This window comes from Solea senegalensis, linkage group LG3 (assembly GCF_019176455.1).
Source record: "Solea senegalensis isolate Sse05_10M linkage group LG3, IFAPA_SoseM_1, whole genome shotgun sequence".
Lineage (NCBI taxonomy): Eukaryota > Metazoa > Chordata > Actinopteri > Pleuronectiformes > Soleidae > Solea > Solea senegalensis.
In genome coordinates, this window is record NC_058023.1 from 14,823,912 (window position 1) to 14,844,974 (window position 21,063).

General features: G+C 39.6%; 1 protein-coding gene across 6 annotated transcripts in view; it reads right to left on the reverse strand.

The window, feature by feature from the left end:
* kcnip4a (potassium voltage-gated channel interacting protein 4a) overlaps positions 1–21,063 on the reverse strand; it is a 123,628-nt gene that overhangs the window by 23,051 nt on the left and 79,514 nt on the right. The window contains exon 1 of one of the 6 annotated variants that reach the window (XM_044021408.1): positions 15,345–15,466. The exons of 4 other annotated variants lie outside the window; for them this stretch is intronic. In XM_044021408.1, the coding sequence (XP_043877343.1) occupies positions 15,345–15,453 (109 nt within the window). In that variant the 5' untranslated portion in view covers positions 15,454–15,466. Of the gene's footprint in view, positions 1–1,104; positions 1,722–15,344; positions 15,467–21,063 lie in introns of those variants that run through there. One more of the 6 variants, XM_044021407.1, reaches the window with a different exon arrangement.

Here is a 21,063-nt window from a genome sequence, read left to right on the forward strand (position 1 = left end):
CCACTCTGTTCAGTGGAGTGTGTAAACTGTGGCGCTTAGCGGCGAGGTTCGCGGTTGCCTGAAATGAAAACACTGCTCCCACATGTGCCTTTGAAATAACACTCACTTATACCACCATGCTCCGTCTAAACACTTCTCTCAGGTCAGGTCAGACTTTTCCAGCTACTTGCTATCACTCATTGTCATTTTGTCTGCTCACGATTCGCACCCACAGCTTTGGAGACTTTTGACTATAATGATCGTGATTAGAAGCGACGGTTGTTTATTAAAACTGAAAATAGTCTGATGAAACTGCTTGCTCTTGCAGCTATTGCTACTTCGCTTCACGATACAACCGCAAATAGATCCAAACTAAACAGTTTATTTAGGCCTAATGAATTCAGTGCTTTGTGAGCGAGACTGTGCCCTTACTTAAGTAAGTATGTTTCCCTTGAGTGCACAATGAGATGTATCCACACGCAGCGCTTCTGATTTGACTCTATTCTGAGTGACTAAACATGCCCGTAAACAAAGTCAGAAATTATACATGGAAAAAAAAAAGAATTAACTTTGAGGCATAAATATGTTCCCATTCCTCCCATCAGTCATATCCCAAATTCACACACATTTCTGTCTGCTTTCATAACTTCAGCTCATGAATTTAGACAGTCCATTTGTTTTTGTCTTTCCTGCATTGATATGTTGACCTCAATATATGTTTTCAAATTGCTGTTTTAAAAATCCTCTTTTCTTCTAGCAACCAAAAGTAATGGAACACAAGCTGTAGATGTATGGGAAAATGACTGATTAAAAATGCATTATCATGTCTGGGCATTAATACAGTAATAATAGCAATTCTGCAATGTCATTTTCTTTAATATTGCGGTGACAAATGTTCAATATATCAAAATAAGGTTTAAGGTTTAACACGACTGCTATTAAATGTTTAGCCTCGTGTGTGCAATTTTCAAAAGTTCTCCTCTGACCATTAAGAAGTTAAAAAACCACAGTTAATTTCACTCAGGAACAAAATTTAAAACATTTTATCATGATAATTATCGATACAGACTGATTTTTAGCGTAGCATTTTTCAATCAATATTCCATCGCTCCGTCAGTGTCTTACCCTCTTCAAAGCTGATGAGCCCGAGAAGGTGCAGCAGCTTGATTGAAGCAAACACAAGCACCACGATCCCCAACGTTTGCAGCCCCTCTGTCTCCCAGATTGCACTCAGCATTGCTCCACCCTCAGTCCACTCTGTGCCACCATAGCCTGAGCCAAACCCAGAGCCTGATTCGGCCTCCTCAACCTCAGGACCAGCACTGCCACCCGGCCCCACACTCCAGTTCCCACGCACCCACTCCAGCGCTGCACCGGCCCACACGCACAGGCCGGGCGCCTTTAGACACCCACCTACTGCCCACTCACTTCTTAAATCCAGTCTGGGTAAGGGTAAAAATGGAAGAAGTTGGTTAACAGGAAAACAAGAACCTGTCTCAGGCTTGTGAAGATCCTGAAGTCATTTAAAGTCACTCTGATCTCGAAGGGGGGGTCAGTGAAAATTTAGAAAAGCGGATTCAAAGTGGATTAAAGTCCCAGATATTTTTGATCTCAAAGCTTTGTTCTCTTTTCCTCTCCTCACAAATAAAGAGACAGATGAAAGTCATGGAAAAGAAGGCAGAGTGAACGTCGCTCTTGTCAGAGAGTTTGCAGCTCGCTCTCTGTGGCTCTTTCACGCGCTCTGGTTGCCTCTCTGCAGAAGTAAAGGGAGGGAAGATGAGAGGGAGTGGATATGAGTGAGGGAGTGGGGAGGGTGGGGGATGCTGAGACAGAGGCGGAGGGGATGTGTGCTGCTGGAATATCTACAGCCTCTCATGAGCTGTACATGTTCACATGCACCACAAATGCTGAAAAGCAAGTAAAGTGCAGAAACAATAGGTCACCGACTGAAAATATAGTACGTGTGCCACTTTTGAATTACCGTGTATGCGTGTGTTAGAACTGTATTGTTGTAGATTAAAATTTCAAGCTACAGGAAGAACTGAAATGCAGATGAGGAGGGAAAACAAAATCCTCTCAGAAAAGCAGAGTGGGCAGAGCAATAGTTTTCTTAATATAGTGTAAATAGTATATTAATCAACAGGCAAAATACACATGTGATGCTTTAAACAACTGTTTGTTTGTTATTTCACATTATGGTAATCTCAAAAGTGGTTCAGGATATTAGAACGCTCCATAGCTTTCATACATAAAACCAGATTAGGGAGAAATGAACCAACCACCCACGTTATTGCTTATTCTGCTTTCTTTAGGGTTTAAGAGTTAATATTTGATGGGAGGGGGAGTAAGGGGAGTCAATATGTCTCAGTGGTCTTTAAACATAATCCAGGAAAATAGGAAGTGAGGGGGAAAAAATAGTATTGATCACACACTGCTTCATTAAACATACCCACTTCTCCTTAAAATGGAGTTTATAGTGTTTTTGAGATGTGGTGGGTTAATTAAGGGAACTATAAAGGTAAATAGTACATAGAGTGTGAGGTTGATTCACAGATTCAGTGTATGTGGCAAATAAGTGAAGACACCACCATCTACTGGCCTTGTGCAGACTGCCAGAACCACAATCACCTGTCGAATTAACAATATAGATAACAGGATCAGAATCAGAAATCTTTAATCATTGTAATCTTTAATCTTGTATGTGCTCATTGTATGAGCACATACAAACTGGTAGTAAGTATCCTCACAAAACATTCATTCAAAACTGATGATTCTGAAAGTGGAGATTTTTATTTAATTTTTTTTATTTTGAACCACAAAATTATAATCTATATGATTTAATTTCATCTACATTGAATTACACTACTAATCACAGTGACGCAATGGCAAAAAATTTCAATTACCACCACTGAGTGGAACAGAAATGTTCATTTTGCCTATATGATGGTATACACACATATACTGTATATTTACTGTGGATCAGTGATGGGGATTTTAACTAAGGCCATACTGTCCTAGTACAGTAAAAAATGCACCCTCCATTATTTTCAAAACACATCACAGATTCACTTAAACCAGGGGTGTCAAACATACGGCCCGGGGGCCAGAACCGGCCCGCCAGAGGGTCCAATCCGGCCCACAGGATGAATTTGTTAAAATCTCACACTAATCTAAATGTAGTGTCAAATGCTGCAGATACCCGTGACTAAATGTTTGTGCCTTTATAGATCCAGTGTGCTGTGTAAATAGTAAATTTAGGCATGATATTGTTGAAATTGCACTTATATTTCTCAAGAATGTTCATGTTTTGTAAAATTATCCTTCATTAAATGTAAATGTTGTTGTTCATAGGTTATTATTCTATTATTTTGCTATTTTTACTGGTCCGGCCCCCTTGAGATCAAATTATACTGTATGTGGCCCCTGAACAAAAATGAGTTTGACACCCCTGACTTAAACCAAGGGAAGTAAGCCAATAAGCACCCTTCCAAAAGGCCTGCACAAACATCAATATTTTTATATTAACAATATCAAATGAATGTGCAGGTAAAGGGAGGGTCACTCAGGGTGACAACATCATTAAAATTGGCATTTCAACTCATTGTTTTATGTCCTGCAGCTTTTCTGTTTTAATTCAATGGCACTGCTCCCATCAGCATACTTTCCTAACTCAGACTCCAGCTGTTTTCAGTGAGAAAAAAAAATACACTTTATTATGGCATCTGCTGAGCACCAAGGACAAAGGGACAAAGTCGGCAACTAACTTGCAAACATTACGTATCTGGCATTAAAAGCCAGATAGCTTTCTATTGATTTGGCGGAGAGTAAATGCTAGACTTATAGTGTAAAGTGGACAGAAATGTTTGTGTTTTGGGTTTACAGCTTGCTCCAGCTGCTACACAGTGTAGTAACAAGGGGGTTCTGCAGCCCTATAACACTATGTGCTACTAGAAAACAACTACTCATTCATTCAGTGAGAGTGTTTAGTACATCTCACTCCAGAAAGTAAACACATGTGGAATGAAGTCTGCAAAGTCTTTCTATGGTGATCTACTGTATCACAATAGTTCAAAGCACTATGAGCTGTCACATACAGTGACGGTATTTTATATATCACCTGACCAAACTCTTGGATGTTTCACTGGCACAACATCAGTGAAACCAAAGTCACATCACAAAGGAGATGAACGCCCTCAGGCCTTCTTCTGCCATGGTTTAGCAGAGTGATGGTTAATAAAACATGTAGGAATAATTGACCAATTGTAACCTCTCTCCAGCCAAGTGATACTATACGCAACCGATTCATTATTGAAGACATGAGGGTGGAGGGGAGCTGGAGAGACATGAAGAAAAAAAAAAACCCCATGAGGAACCGTGATTATATCAACTCCGCTGACAGTTAAATATCACACCACACATCTTTGTCCATTAACGTCACACAAATTCTGGACAATCACCGCTCTAACGTTATTACAGCATGGCAGCTCAGACAGATAGAGAACCTAAAACTTCAGCATTTGCAGAATTGACAGGGTGATTTTCTTTTGGAAGATTACAATTACAAATTGTTTGTCAGAATCGGCGAGAAGAAGACGCTGTAAAGGGGTTGACATTTCTATTTGGTGACGTTTGTATGAAGAGCTGCGGTGCCATTTCTGGCTGAATTGTTGATTAAAGGTGCTATAAAGCACTTTGTTTTTAGAATCACCTGAACACAGCCTTTTCTTTTATAAATAGAACAACAATGCTTGTAATGACAACCTGCAAAAAGAATGAGAAGAAAATGAGAAGAAAAGATCTTTGACTTATGGTTAAATTCTGCTTCATACTGTACATTTTTAACGAGGCAATGCTCATCTTAAAAGGACAATTGTGAGAAAATTATGATCTTAAAGACCCCAATACTGAAATAACAGTGGATTGTACTGTTCTTATATCACTACCTGCTGTTCAGGCAAATACCAGTAAGAAATTCAAACACAATCAATTTTGGACGTGGTTGTTCTTCTTTCAAATGTTTCTGGTTTGTCTGGTTGATAAAAAAACAAAAAACAGAGAGAGAGAGAGAGAAATAAAGAGATAATGTGATTATCCGGAACACTGTGTTCTGTAATCTTGACCAGATAAATACCTTTAATAACATTGGGGATGAAGCATAAACTAAATTACTGCTGTTAGTTTCCATGAGATCCATCTCTGCCATTTTGAAAGGAATTCAATTGCATAAGTCCGAGCAGGTTCTCTGAATGTGTTTACAATGACAGACATTTACGTATCAATCACACATAGTATATATAACAATTTGTCTGAAGAAAGTCACAAAAATCATCAGTTTCACGAGATGACAGCTTGCCAGCACGTCTTTCACAAAGACCTCTATTGAAGGACTTCAAATGTCAAGCTGCACTGAGGTCTGCTGTGTCACCAACTCCGAAGTCCACATCCCTTATCTTTGTAATGAACAAGATAAGTCTGAGTGACAAACCTAAAGGCTTTGTGTTCATCTGCCTCGGCAGAATGATGGACATTGAAAGATTAGACTTTTTATCCACACTCATCACTGCCACCCGTGTCGCCACTTTCCATCCTCGGTATTCACAAGGGGTGGATCTTATCTCTGCTTGTCTGAGAAGCGTTGACACACGATTAACAGTAAAGGTCAATGAGTCAGTCTCACGAACACTGTGTATGTTAAACGCACAGTAGGTAATTGCTTCTCGATCAAAACAAGAACAAAAGACCTCGACTGAGGACAGCAGGAAGCAGTATGGAATCCTTGGTATTGTTGTTGTGTCGTCTCATTTGGTTTCCCTGTGCATTTGTGCTTTACAGGAGCAGCTTCAACCTTCACACCGAGTATTTGTGATCTATTAGTGGCAAGTACACACAATGAAATGGCCAACACACTGACTAATTAGCAGTACCAAGACGAGTAAAGCAAATGACACTATTAAAAAGGTGATCAAATGAAACAGGATGGAATGGGAATATGAATTAATGTGGGTTTAAAGAGTTTTGGGAAACTTTTAATTAACCTAAAACATGACTCAACAAATCCCATTGTTTTCAGATATTTTGATGCAGAAATGTCATAAAATGAGAATCCATCTATTACAACTCAACAAGACTAAAATCTCTACACCAGAGTAATTAATGTTGAGGATGCCTTTATTCTAACCGTTTGGACTATTAGAGAAACAGAACATTTCAATAGAACAAAACCGAACACCACAGGCGCAGGAGTAATTGAAACTCTCTGCGACAGCAACAAACGTATGTGCTTCTAAAACAACTCATCGTACCAAAATTTCCTAAATTTCCAGATCCAAGTGGGACCTTTCTCTGAGTCGGTGAAAGTACAGGAGCAGGCGAAAGGGATTTTCGATGCAGCCATCATCAATCAAAGTGAGGCGGCGTGAGCTCGTCCTGCTGTTTACAGATCAGCTCAGGGTACAAGTGGGTGATATAATTAGGCGACACCTGCAGCGATTTGCTCAGGCATGCAAAGCGGCATTAGTGTTTGGCTTGTGTTTTCCAAGGCACATTAAAATGAGGCCGTCATATTTACTGAAGCGGCGCCTGTGAAGGGAAAGGCAATTATGAGCTGTGAACCGGGGCAACCCTCAGTGAAACAGCATGAGCAATCAACCACAGAGTGCCACAGGCTGATTCTGATGCTCAGGACTTACTTTGTGGACTCTGGATACTGCAGGCTCGCTGCCAGGTGTGTGTGTGCATGAATGCATTTAAGGGCCTTTGCTCCTTTCAGTAACTTCAACTATATAAAAACTCACAGACAACACATTAACAGCAAAAGTATGATTCAAATCGCTTAAACGCCCTGTCGTACTTTCAATTTTATGTGGGATCATTATGAATATGCATTTTCAGATCTGCTGGTTATGTCTCATCAGGTTGGATGACTATGTTGATTATTTTTGCACCCGAATCACACTCCCTTTTTGATTTTCACTCATTTAAAGTTATGAGTGTGTCCTGTAAAAGGACCCAATATCAAAAGTACATTTTTCTGCAAAAGAACGAGGATTATGATTTGGCATCTGTTTTTGTTTTTACATGTTAGTAAAAAATATGAAGAAGTAATCTTTACACACAAGTGCAAATGATTAATGACTGATGGCCCGATTCAATTTTACTCACTCTCCGTGGGAGCCAGTCGCCGTTGACATAAGGTGAAAGTGGGGGTACAACCTCAGCAGGTCCAACAGTCCATTCACTCCTCGTGTTATTGGACTGCACGAAGAAACCAAGGTACACTGAGAAAACTCACGGGGCGCACATGAGGAGAAAATGCAAACCCCACACAGAAAGACCCTCGGTCCAACCAGGATTCAAACCTGCAACCTTCTTGATGTTGGAGGCAACAGTTCTAGCCACTACTACGTGTGGCCCCTGTTTTGGTATACCTGTATGTTGTTATATTTTTTCAAATGTCATTCTGCACCAACATACACGTATGCGCATGACAACAAAGAAAATGGGGTCTTTTTCCAACTCGCGACAGGTGATCAACAGGCTGCCTCTAATAGACTAATGGTTTAAGACACGGACATGGAAATACTCTCAGTGTTACGCTTCTGCTTTATTTGATCCTGATTTACAAATTCAAAAGAATATAAAAAGTAAACTTTCACCTTTCTAGCCAGGATATTCACCATAAAGCACATTTGGAAAATAACACTTCATGAAGCAGACTCTTATTACTTATTTTACGATCTCCAGTTTCTTTATATCCTGTTATTAAACAACGTCTCATTGTTATTTTTATTGTGTGGAGAAATCCCTCACCCGAACCGTAACAATGGGAGGGAATTATTTCTTGGAGTTGTTTAGTTCACAAGAGAAACACAGAGAATTATCATACAAAGAACACCCTGCTCAAGTTATTCATTTGTTCATAGTCAAAGCTCATGGAAAGGAACAGAATGAAAAACAACGTGCATATGAGATGGTTCAAATAATTCCATATATATACAGCTGTTCTTTTCACCCTATGTCAAAAGACCATTTGTGAAAAGTATCACACAGTGTTATGAACTAGATGATTTTTTGTTTTTGGTGAAATAAACACATTTGCTGTCAATAATTTGTTATTTTTATGTTGGTACAAATTCAACAATTGTCTGATAATGTATGTAGTGAAAATTCTACTCAAACTCCAACATGGCATCTCTTGGAAAGAGAGGGATCAAAATCACAATTCTTTCCATACGATTAGCTGTAACGCAAAAGGAAAAGTCAATGACACTGTCAAAGGGCGGCGTGCTCAGGCAGATAATATCAATCTGATTTTCTGCTCATCTGTTTGCCACATTAGCAGTGGCGTAGCTACGTGACAGCTCACATTGTCATCCGATTTCTCGGTGCGTTATCCTTGACTGGTGAGGTGCCAGTCAAACTGAGCTCCAGGTGCAAAGGTCAATCGAGAATATGCATTAGTGGGCACGATAAAACAAGAGGAGACAAGGGGGGACATAAAATGGCAGACAGAAGACAAGACGACTGGAGCCACTGTCCAGAGAATGAGATACGATGAGCATAGTTCCCCAGCAAAAAGAAAATCAATATAGGTGGTTATTTCTTTAAGAATCTTCATGCAGTAAATGAGAGAAAGATGGTTTCAGGTTGTTTGACACAAAAACATGGAAAAAAAAAATCCTACAAGAGCCAAGGCACAAGCACTATATCAAATCACACCTAGATTAAAAACACATTATGGTTCAAGCTCTTAACAAGCAAGCCAGAACCACTTTGGTTTGACAACATGTAAAACATTCAATCCAAATTGTTTTGTTTCAGCTCCACGAGAAAGGCAGTTATATCGTCACATGTTAACTTGCTAAGCTGCTATACCGAGTGTTTCAAGATCTATAATCTGCCATCTGAAAGGTCAAAAATGACAAATGAAGCTTTAAATCTGCTTAAAGATCCCATGACAATAAAAATATAGATGTGGACGAATTAAATCAATGCCCCATATTGTCATTGGTGGTCAAATCCTCCACAGGTTACCTTTAAGCGACTAATGACCTGAGACAGCGATTAACGGCAGCAACATCGGTGCATATTTGATGCTCACCAATATAAACTTCACTGATTTCATATGGTGTAACTTGTTGCCTCTGTTTGTCTGTATGCTGCATCCTTCACCTGAGCTCTGTCAGACCTGACTGAGGGGGCGTTTGTATGCACCCAGCGGCAAAGCACAGGCGGGTGGGGCCAAGAAGCATTTAGCGCAGGGGTGTCAAACTCATTTTTTGTCAGGGGCTACATACAGCACAATTTGATCTCAAGGGGGCCGGACCAGTAAAAATAGTAAAATAATAGCATAATAACCTATGAACAACAAGAACCCCTTTGTTTTTTCTCCTTTGTTTTACATTTACTGAAGGATAATTTTACAAAACATGAAATTTCTTGAGAAATATAAGTGCAATTTCAACAATATCATGCCTAAATTTACTATTTACACAGCACACTGGATCTATAAAGGCACAAACATTTAGTCACGGGTATCTGCAGCATTTGACATGACGTTTAGATTAGTGGGAAATTTGAACAAATTCATCCTGTGGGCCGATTGGACCGTCTGGCGGGCCGGTTCTGGCCCCCGGGCCGTATGTTTGACACTCCTGGTTTAGCATGTCAGAAGCTGCAACTGCTTGCAGCTGTCTTGCTTTATTAGCGCAATGTCGTTGCTGCCTTTGACTGTCTTGACACAACAAATCACTTCCTGTGTGCAGCATGGGGATGTTACTGGGTGACAGGAGATCTAAGCACTGCTGTAATGAGTAACATAGGAGGTTGTGAAGAGCTGACGGTCTTAATCCGATTTATTTGTTGATATTTGATATTTGAAAGTAACCGACATTTAAAAGCTACACACTACAGTTTGCATTAAAATCATCCTTTTGGTAACCTTTGGCGTAAATGATCTCTAGTAACTAAATATTCTGGAATTAAGCAATGCCTTGTTCCCGTTTAATTATGCGGCGACATCGCTCCTCACAACAGTATTGTTTGGTTCACAGTTCTATGAGGCAGATCGGATATCATTTGGCCATAAATGGGTTTTAAGGACCCTAAGGAGAGAAACAGAGAATTAAACACCATGCTTCAATGACAGTCGAGTAAGTCAAATTAAATGGATTATGTCCCACGGCGGAGCCGACTGGAGTTACAATGTTTGATATTCAAGCCTTATGTATATGAGCAAGGCTGAACGAGTTCGCACTGACGCTATAGCCTCCACCCTTTGCAAACACCCACAGTCTGATAATAGAAGCCTCCAGTTCAGTGACAAAGGAGACAGTTGTGCCAAACCTTGCAACAATAAATAGCACCATATTGTTTTGTGTGGCAAACAATGAGGCTGAGTGTTATACTGGGAGGTGGTAAAATTATGTGCGAGGACTTTACACAATAATAGAAACTGGGAGGGAGACTTGAAGGAAAATAAGGAGAACAAAAACAACTTTACTTAATCTTGTCCACGAGTTGTACACACAACGACTCTCCATTCGACTATCCAACTGATAATGCAGGCAGTAAATTAAAACAAAACAGAAATCAAAGCTAATTTTCCTTTAATACTCAAGGAAATAATAACCATTCGGAGCTCAAAAAGTTAGAATAAAAACAAGGACCCAACTTTTCTTCCCCCCCCCCAATACTTCATCTCCGTAAGAATGTTTAAAATTAATCACTATCAGATCAAGGTTTTTAGAGCAGGGAGATGTAACCTGCTCGACTTTGGTTTGAAGTGTTCACTTCAAAGTCGGCACTTTGTTTCATCATGGTTGATTAAAAGAAAAGTTACATTTGCTTGTGCACCCAAGTTGCCTTGAAATTACCTTCACTAAATGCAAATCAGCAACGCAGCTTTATGATAAAAAAAAAAAGAAAGCTCAACACTTCCAAATCAAGTGATTCTCAATCAAGCCAGAAAACAACATGCACTTTTTTTTAATACATGACATGTGGCTGCAATAAGAACCTAAAACAAATCACAGCTCAAAAGATGTGGATGTCATCAGTTCCTCCCTTATTTGTGCCGTGATTGATGAGAAAGTAAAGCTGATGCCTGTGAAGAAGCCGCTAACCGTGTTTCATTGAGTGTAAAGCTCAACAATAAGCCTCTCATACCTGACTGAGGGTTTTTAATACTCCCTCCAGTGAATAACCAACAACTAATTTGTTTAGAATGCAAAAAAAGGCAATAAAAAGCATGTTAGCAAAGAGAACATGGGAATAATAATAGAGTTTGATGACTATCTCATTGTCAAGTTTACTAAATTCTTCCCTGCTGACTTCATATGATGTGTGCTAACATTTTTTTTTATTATTATTAATGAGGGCACTTAAAATGGCACACACTAATCAGATTACCGTTTTACTTTCATTAGCCATTTATTTATCATCATAATCATAAATTGGGAATTAACTTATTGTAGCTTTGCTATCATTGAAGACTGTATCTTCGTTTTACACTCATTTAATGACTTGTTGACTTTAATGACAATACCTTTATTGCATATTTCATATCACAGATGTCTCAGCCATTTCTCCCCTTTACAATGAATGCATTTGAATGCACCACACAAGCTTGGCTGCACAGTGGATTTCCCCTGCATACGCTGCATTACTGTCTCATTTAATGTGCTTGTAAATATTGATCCCTTCCTCGGCAGTGTAAAATTAATACATTCCTAATCAACCACAAGGAAAATAACCAACCAAACAACAGCCATTACTTTGTAGATTGACTTAATGGCTAGATGTTTATAGAGAGCAACACATACACTTAAGCCATGGCTGTGTTATATTTATATTTCCTCTTAACTGCAGATTTCTTGAAGCACAAAGTGAGCTTTGCTTCCCTCTGCTGGCAACTGCCACCTCTCACCTCTCATGCTTCTCTGAAATAAAGCATCTGCAAACTTTGTTGTTAAATTTTATATTCTTACAATTAAACCCCGCAGCACAGCAACTGGAAAATAAGGTTTTTCAGTCCTAAACAGGAGCTTTTTAGCTTACAGAACAGTTCTGAGTTTACTCCCTGACACATTGTTCATGCTGGTATTGTTTATGTAAAAAAAAAAGGGAACACATATCATTGCTGGTATTATAATAGGAGAAAAGCGTCAGCTTGGTCTGCACACAAAACTATTAATAAAATGTTTTCATGAGCCATCAAAGTAACACAGCTTATAAAACGTTATAAATCATGTATTGAAAATATATCATTTCTAAAAGCCATTTCACAGCAGCTGACATAAAGAACACATGTGCATTAAATATCCTCTTAGCATATATTATAATGATGCAAACTAAATACTAGCTTTTCTTATGCATCCAGACCATGTGCTTCCTGTGATAAGGAGCAATGTGAAAATTCAGAGTGTTGTTGAAGCTGTGCACATGCACACGTCTTTGCTTCAAATCCCTTTACGTTCTTATTCTCCAACATTTCTCGACTTGATAACATAATTTACCATGTTGAATCAGAGGCTGAAATCACGCCAAAGTACCGCACACAGGCTGAGAAACACACACAAATAGGCACATAATGTATAGGCTGATCCCAAAACGACCGCTTCAGCTTCAGCAGAGATTTACAGGATGAAAAACCTGCAATAATGAGAGGATAAGGTGTTGCATGTCTTGGAATAAACTGAAGCAGCTCTTCAAACAAATAAAAACAAACAAACAAACAAACAAACAAACAGACAAACAGGAAGAGAGTTGACTTAACTGTGTTTGATGCAAACACTGCTCTGTTCCACCAAGGTTACATAAACACAATGATCTTTCCTTTTTAAAGAGTATGAAGACATGGATTTATATACTAAAATAAACTTAAAAAAACAACATCTTTAGCATCATTTTTAATCATCAAAAATCCTGAAAAGCTCACATCACTTTAATGTCTTTAAACGTGAGCCGTTGAGGCCGGCGTGCATCACACCGTGGTTTCCATGACCACGAGTCACGGAAATGATTTGAAATCAAGAGTCTGCTTATGAACGCTTCACATTTACCAGAGAAATAATTTGCAAAAAACTGACATATCAAAAGGTGCTCCTGTCAGCCGTCACATCCCTGTTCACTGGTGCCACACCACTGTCACTCACTGTCATGCCACTTAAAAAGATACACAGAGAGTGAAAGAGCCATTTGCATCCAGCTGTGGTGCAAGTCTATTTTTAACCATGAGCCATTCAGTGGGAGAGGTACCACAGAGTCATGAGCCATGAGACTAATTCCTGCTTGATTTTAAGTTGGATTCTCAAAATTCTCACCAATACAATAATAAAGGTTAGACTTTTCAAATGGGACTTCTTCTATTTGGTCCTTAAATTGGAATATTTTCCCTTTTAAAAAACTTTCTATTGACACATTTGACCTACAAATGTCAATATTAGACCAGCAAGCATGTGTGTACCTTACAGCCTATATCATGTCACATAAAATCTGATTATTGCAATTTCTACTTTTTCGAGTCATTCAGTTTTGGTTAAAATAAATAAATTGGCAACTTAAGTAATCAATGTTCTGTAATCATGTTTAATGAAAATGGTGATTATAATGAAAAATAAAATCTAAATGCCAAACATCAATCATTATGTTACTTCAAGAAAGTGTAATCAAGACTTTCTCCTCATGAGCGACTTCATTGAAATTCTTTCAGCTATTTCACTCCTATTCCCCCAAAAGATGAGATGATGTTTACAAAATGTTTACAATATTATATATGCAATGTAACTTAATGTAATATAATATAATATGTATAATTATATGATTTATTTAATATTTTTGCAGCGCAAGACAAAAATGTTGAAATATTTCAAATTGTAAAAGCACAGGAAGACAAGGTGGACACACTTCCTCGGACATTTGGCAGTGTTTAGTCTCTGTTATGAAGGCAGACAATCACAGCTCAAGTCATTTAAACTGACCAACAAACTGCACACTTCTTAGTTTGTCCACATACTTGCACCAGGGACTGTTATAGTAAATACAGACAAGTCAAACTTTCACAATCCCATGTGTGTTTGCCACTTTTAAGTGGGCGTCCAAATCAAGATGTTGCTGATTATACTGCGACAGTAAAAACCAAAACAAAAGTGGGATTACTTTGATAATTAAACATCAAAGGGTCAAATAGGCAAATGTTTTACACCTGCAAACTCAGCCATAAGGCGAAAAGCTGATGAGCCTTTACACAAAGTAAAGTATATAAATAACAGGTGCTCTCCAGTGCCAAAGAGACCCAACTCCTGAATATTACAATCACACTTTAGTGTGGCACCTTGACAAAACTCCAACTGGCACAGATGATCAACATATGTTCTGCAAGGCTACAAAGACACGGGGAAAACAAAAGTAAAAACCAAAGGAAACGGTGATTATCAAGCATTTAATTCAACAAAGATCACTACTCTATAGCCACACGGTGACTTGAAACAACTTTGAGCCAACTTTTTATCATTAAGAACATTGCACCACTGCAACCAACAGAGTATCACCCTATTTCTTAAAAGGGCAGCCTATTTCAATCTCATTTTGATTTCACCCTTTTCATTCCAAGCAAACAAGAGAGAGGCAAATGCCACCATGGCACTACACAGCCCTCACTGGTTAAGGTTCAGCTCTTTGAGGATCACATTCGTTCCTTAAATGTCTGACTCTCATTTGGATAAACAGGTTAGTCGACCCACGTGTGCGGTAAAGCTTTCACATCCAATCGAATTTTACTCTAATGGAATAAACCAACAAGCAAAGTAAGAAGCCAAGTGTCAAGATGCAACAAGGAGTCCCAGATGACAGAGTGGCACAGTGAAAACAAAAAAAAACGCATCAATAAAAGCATAAGGGCAGCTGAGCCAGTGAGCAGAGTTACGGGATTCATCACAGGAAGGGACATTAACGAGACTGAAGGTCAGACGCGGAAGTTGATTAAGACTTTGGAGCAGCGGACAAAGTGAGGAAAGGGGCCAACGTGGTCACAAAACAGCAACGTAAAAAAATATATATTCATAGTTATTACATGGTCCGTATCCATTTATAATGACTCCATAGCTTATAGCATGATTTAGTGCTCACATAGGATTCACACAAGTCACTGTGAAGAGATGAGAGCAACAGATGGAAGCCCCGAAGGCACACAGCACAAGAAGCACCATTTTAACATAAAAACAAAAACAAGCATGATCGTAATTAAACTCCATCTGCAGAGAGCTCTTACAAACACACTCTCAAACTTGAGCAACCAGTGGCTGATTGCTGCTAAAACGAGGGCATCATTTCCAAACATGAATGGACGCTGCTCTTTTTCCCCTTACCGTAATAGCCATCTTCTAACCACCCAAGCTGCTCCAGCACCTTAACAAAGAGGACCACGACCACCAGCACAGCAATCATTTCCAGTCCCTCAAAGTTCATAGTCAACATGTCAGACAGGTCACAAGGTGTCCATGGCGAACATGACGTCTCAAACCCAGTGTGCAGCACTGTCTGCAAGCCATTTAACGCCACTTGCTCTGATGAGAGACCGGCACAAGTCACAGAGGCAGGGAGGGGGAGATGAGTGGAGGAGAAAGGGAAGGGGTGTGGGGAGGGAGTGAAGTGGCAAGGATAAAGATGAGCGGGTGTGAGGAGAGAATGGAAAAAGCAGGCGAGAAGGAAAAAAATGGGGGGGGAGAGGACATAAAGAAAGAAAAAGAGAAATGATGGACAGTACACAGAGTGTTGTGATCCACCAGTTGCCGTGCGACACAGAGAAGTGTTGCAGAACTGCATGTCTAAAGAAGGTCAACGGCCATAACTCAGCAATATTATTGTAAATCCTGTCACATTATATTATATTGGACTACAAAATGAAATCGCCTTAGTCATGCTAATGATATGCCTTAGTAGAACAATTTTGCTCTGCTGTCAACATTTCGGTTGAGACCGAAATATCTCAGCCACTGGACAGACGGGGGATTGACCAACTTTCATACACAAGATCATACATATTCATTTTAACTTTAGACTAAACTGATGTAAAAATAAAAAGTTTACAAGTTGAGGTCGACTACTATGGGTTTTCTATGGCCGATGCCAATATTAGGCTTTGAAAATCAGTGCAGCTGGTGGCTGATATATGATGCCGATATTACCTTTGGCTGATTCCTTCTCCCCTGCATCTGATATAGTGGTTTAATGATCACAAATGCTCAACACAAAATTGCTAAACTTAAATCAACATTTATTGAACAGCTGCATGGTCTGCCTTCTCTTTTCAGAAAACAAAAATACATAAACAACTTGCATAAATAAGTATTAATGAGCCAATTATTAGGATTGCATAGTTTATGATGTGATCGCCCATTGCAGATTATTAGAAAATGACAAAGAGTAGCCTCATTAATTAGTCCAACAGATTACTCTCATCTCTGCAAGGTGTCTTCATGTCGAGGTGTCCCCGGGGCAAGAAACCTAACCCCATGCTGCTCCTGACCGCTGTGAGTGAATGGGTGTGAATGGCAAGTTTTAGTTACCAAGACTAGAAAAGTGCTATATAAATACAGACTTCATGATTACGAGATTCTTTTAGTGATTCCAGCTAAAAACAAACAACTAAACATGGGTCCATCATTCAGAGAAAAACACTGCTGCTGTGGAACATGGTCAGGGAATAACTCCCTTAGTACTCCTTGTACCCCTTGTACTCTTGAACGAAAGTTTGCTGCCCCGACACCTGTGGTTACTAAAGAGGTCACAGCATGTTGCAGTAGTGAATACAGATGGTTTTCATTTTAGCAATGGCTATTTTCTGCACAGATTATTACTGCAATAAGAGTGAAACACACCGTTTAGAGACAGAGTTGCAAAGTGCTTCATAATGAAGGGGGGGAAAAAAACAATGTGACACGCTGAACAGACGACCTGTGAAGCGATAATATCCATATTATCCTCGTGATCCCGGGAGAACAAAAAGGAAGGTTCAATACCAATATGGAAACACAACTTTGCACGAGCGCCGTTTTTGCTTTTATAGCAAGTAATAGCAGAAAATTACAGCAAAATTGCTGCAGCAATTTCACTGACAGAGAGAACACCTCACAGTGCCAATCCAGTCCAAAAATGTGCAAAGGGTTTGGAATAATTTCCCCCTTTTAATATTTACACTGAACTAATAGCTCGGACTCAGTCAGAGGGAGACTGGACAAAGAATCTGTGGGTGGACTGATGAGTGAAAAATGTCAGCTCGAGCTATCGCCCGCGTTTGCGACCTCACCATCACCTGGACTTTAAATAAAGGCGGAAACCTTTAGGGAGGAATGTGGAGGGAGAGGTCACAGAGAAAGACAACACGACAGAGAAGAAAAGACTCAAACACAGTGGAAATGAGCCTGCAGTCAGCCGCAGGTGGCTGCTGGAGAACGAGCATCAGAATTCAACTAGTCTCTCCCGACTGTGTCTGGAGCTGACGGCATCATTTGTCAAGTGTAACATACATTATGAATATGATAAGGAACATGAAGATGTTAACATATTCCACGTATGACAGAGAGCTCAATTCGTCCTCGCTCCTCGCTCACATCCTATGGACACCAAAGCAGGCTTTCCAAGATTTAGTATGACCTAAAAAACATTTTTAAAATGGGCCATAATAACACATGACATATCTGCCTGCCAAAAACACATGAAAGGAGCTTTTAGCCTTTATCAACTTTAAAAAGAAATCAGCATAAAAAAAGCAAAAGACGTCTTTCATGCAGGTGAGTATATTCCACAGCGTATGGTACAATGAAATGTTACAAAGCCACACTTGTTTGTGTCCATGAAGAAAGAAGTGACTATGTAGCTTATAATTACAAGCTACCCCAGAGAGGAGGTCTCTTTCAGTGCCTCTCAGGGATGGAACTGACCCCACATATATCTTCACAGCCCGTCAGCTCAAAGAGAATTTTTAGGACAGTGATTTTACCATGGAAACAACCTCTGTACTGGATGTGTGCGTGTGCTACTGGGCAGCTCATTTAGCCCACTATCAGTTACTTTTCTTTATTTGTGGCAGCTGAGCAAGAGCCAAATATAGCCCCTCCTGAGCCCCGACAGAGAGACAGGGTGTGTGCGTGTGTGTGTGTACATGACATGACAGGACAGGGGACAGGCAGCTGTGTAGGCAGCTCTTAGGTAATAGGGTTTGTAAAGGTGAGAATAAGGTGTAAAAGAAGTTTCCCATGGCGAGGGATTCAGTTTGACAGAGAGGAAACAAGCTCGAAGGGGTTTAACTTTCAACTCGATGTCAGCTTTTCTTTTTTTTTCGTTCAGAGATGTGTATAATAAGAGAGCATGACCTAATCAAAATAAAAAATAAAAAACGACAAGAAAAACTTCCGACATCTCCTCTCCAATCACCTCTGAACTTTGCATAGGGTGTAATCAACCCTGTTGGCTAATGGTAATGAAAATAATCAGGGTTTCATGCATGTCATCAGCACACAGTATGCTGTATCAATCAGTGTGTGATTGGTGATGAAGGTAATTGCCAGTTTGGAGCATTGTGGTGTGTTGGTTAAAGCTGTGAGCTCTGAGCAGCAACACCTGAAAATACACTGATCTATAAGAGGCAGCCAGAAGCAGCAGATCAGTCCACAGTTCAAATAAATCCCGAGTTGTAATAATGAGCATTTCCTACTTGAGACTGATTTTTTTGTTTACTATTACCTGCTACAAAATATGACCAATAGCTGCCTTATTGTCCATAAGCCATCTATCATTTAGGGATGATAATATAACTTCACAACAGTTAGGCTTATTTGAATTTAAGGGATCACAACGTGAGTGGACCTGCAGGTACAGTAAAACATCATATTAACAAAAACAAATTGTAAGGAAGACAATGTTTCCTCATGTTAAATTAAGTTACAATTGAATTTCCATCCCCAGGCGAAGCACAAAGCTGCGCTGCTGTGTTAAAACCAATTTCTTTGTCTTCCATTTGTTTGTGGGAAATTACACAAGAGGCTCACTGTGGCCTGTAACCTTCAGCCAACATGGTTAATTGTAAACAAATGTGATTTGGGCCTCGTTATACTCATCTTAATGGTTTGTGGTACGATGGGGTTGCTGTCAAATTTGTTGCATGAGACCTTTTCTGGGAAAGAGAACATGACCCGAGACAAAATGCAATCAAATGAAATGGCCTCTTTGTTTTACAGAAGGCAGTGTTGAAGGCCATCCTTCTGCCTGAGATAATATGAATCCTGTTTGTTAATGCTCAATATTCAACAGCTTCTCCTCTCTGCTGACCAAACACAGTATACCTTTATCTTTTGACATTGTTTGACCATAACATGTATGCCTGTTCATATTGTAATTCTGTACTAGGTGCAAAAAAAGTGTCAACTACAAAGCAAAAAAAACCAAAAAAACCTGTTTACTCTTCTCTGTGCCAGAAGCTTGTTTCTTTGATTTTGCTGCCATCAAGTGGACACAGCAAGAATTATTAATCCACAGCGTCAGGGACTAAGAAAAAAAACAAATAAAAGCTGAACTTGCTCAAGCTTTATATTTGTCTTTATTATCATTAAAACTTGCAGCACGACATAATGTACAGCTTTTAATATTTACTGTTAATTGATGTAATAACTTGAGGTACAATTGGCTTTTGTAATTTTGTTTCTACTTATAAAATTAAAATTCATAACATATATTGACTGACACTTATTAATAATAAAAGCAATAATAATAATAATAAACGTATGTGTATAGCACTTTTTGTGCTTTCTACTTCACAGTAGAAAAAACATACAAAGCATAGTGAAATTCACACAGTGCAGAAATGATACATACAACGCTGATAAAATAACACACACACACAAAATATTACAGGCCTACTAAAACAACATCAGACAGCATAAAACACACCATTTAAGACTGTTGCACCTCAACAGAGCTGGCCTGCCTGACATCAAGAGGAAGACTGTTCCATAACGTGGGAGCACGGAAAGAAAAGGCACGCTCGCCAACCGTCTTCTATCTGACCATTGAGACGACCAAACGGCCACTGTCTTGAGATCGCAGAGACCGCACGGGAACATAAACCTGAATTATGTCCAACAGATATGCAGGTGCAAGACCATTTAAAATGTTATAATCAGAGCCTGGACAGGGAGTCAGTGAAGAGAGGCCAGCACAGGACTAATATTGTTGTTTAGTGGCTCTGTGTGTCTGTTTGTGTTTCCGCACTTGCACTAGGAGGCTTGTTGCGTGAGTCTCTGATTGTCTTGTTTTCTCATATTTAGCCGCTCCTCAAAATACCAGCAGCTGCACCACTGTGAGGCATATGTTTCCCACTCTCAGCACAGGAAAAACTCCAAACTGTGGCCCAGAAGTCAAAAAGTGCCTGGTGATCATAAACCAGACTTTGATCGAGTTTGTTTTACTTTCCTCTCTCTGACAAAGGTCTACGGCTAAAAACTTTTCCAATTTCATTCCATGACATTTACATTGCGTTATTAACTTCATAGTCATTCCACCCACTATTTTGCAGATGTAGACCCACTGTCCCATACTTTTTTCCATAATGTGGAAATTCCAGTGTTTATCTTTTATAATATAGGATTTAGGGTTGTTTTTTAGGGCAATTCTTCTTCATATTCTTATAAATAAGTGCAACATGATAAATTAGTCACCTTGTCTTGTCACATCATGATTCACATTTTTGAATATAATCACTACATCGCAGCCGACTGGATCACAGTGTCATTACAGATCAAAACCGTCTATGTAATGGTGTGAAACGAAGCAGAACTGCCCTCTGGAGTGCTCCTCAGTTGCTCTGAAGATGTCAGTGTGTGCTGCCATGATTCACTGCGGGCCAGATCAGTGTCTGTATGTGCCGAAGCCCATTTCTCCACACCTGCAGAGCTTCACCGAGAAGGTTACCGGTCATTAATCCAGTTCTTAGTTGGGCCGTCGTCACACTGGTCACCGTGGGCATGGAGGGATTAATGTCACTGTGCAAAGAGTCCCGCGCCACAATGGAAAACCCAAAACAAGCTCACT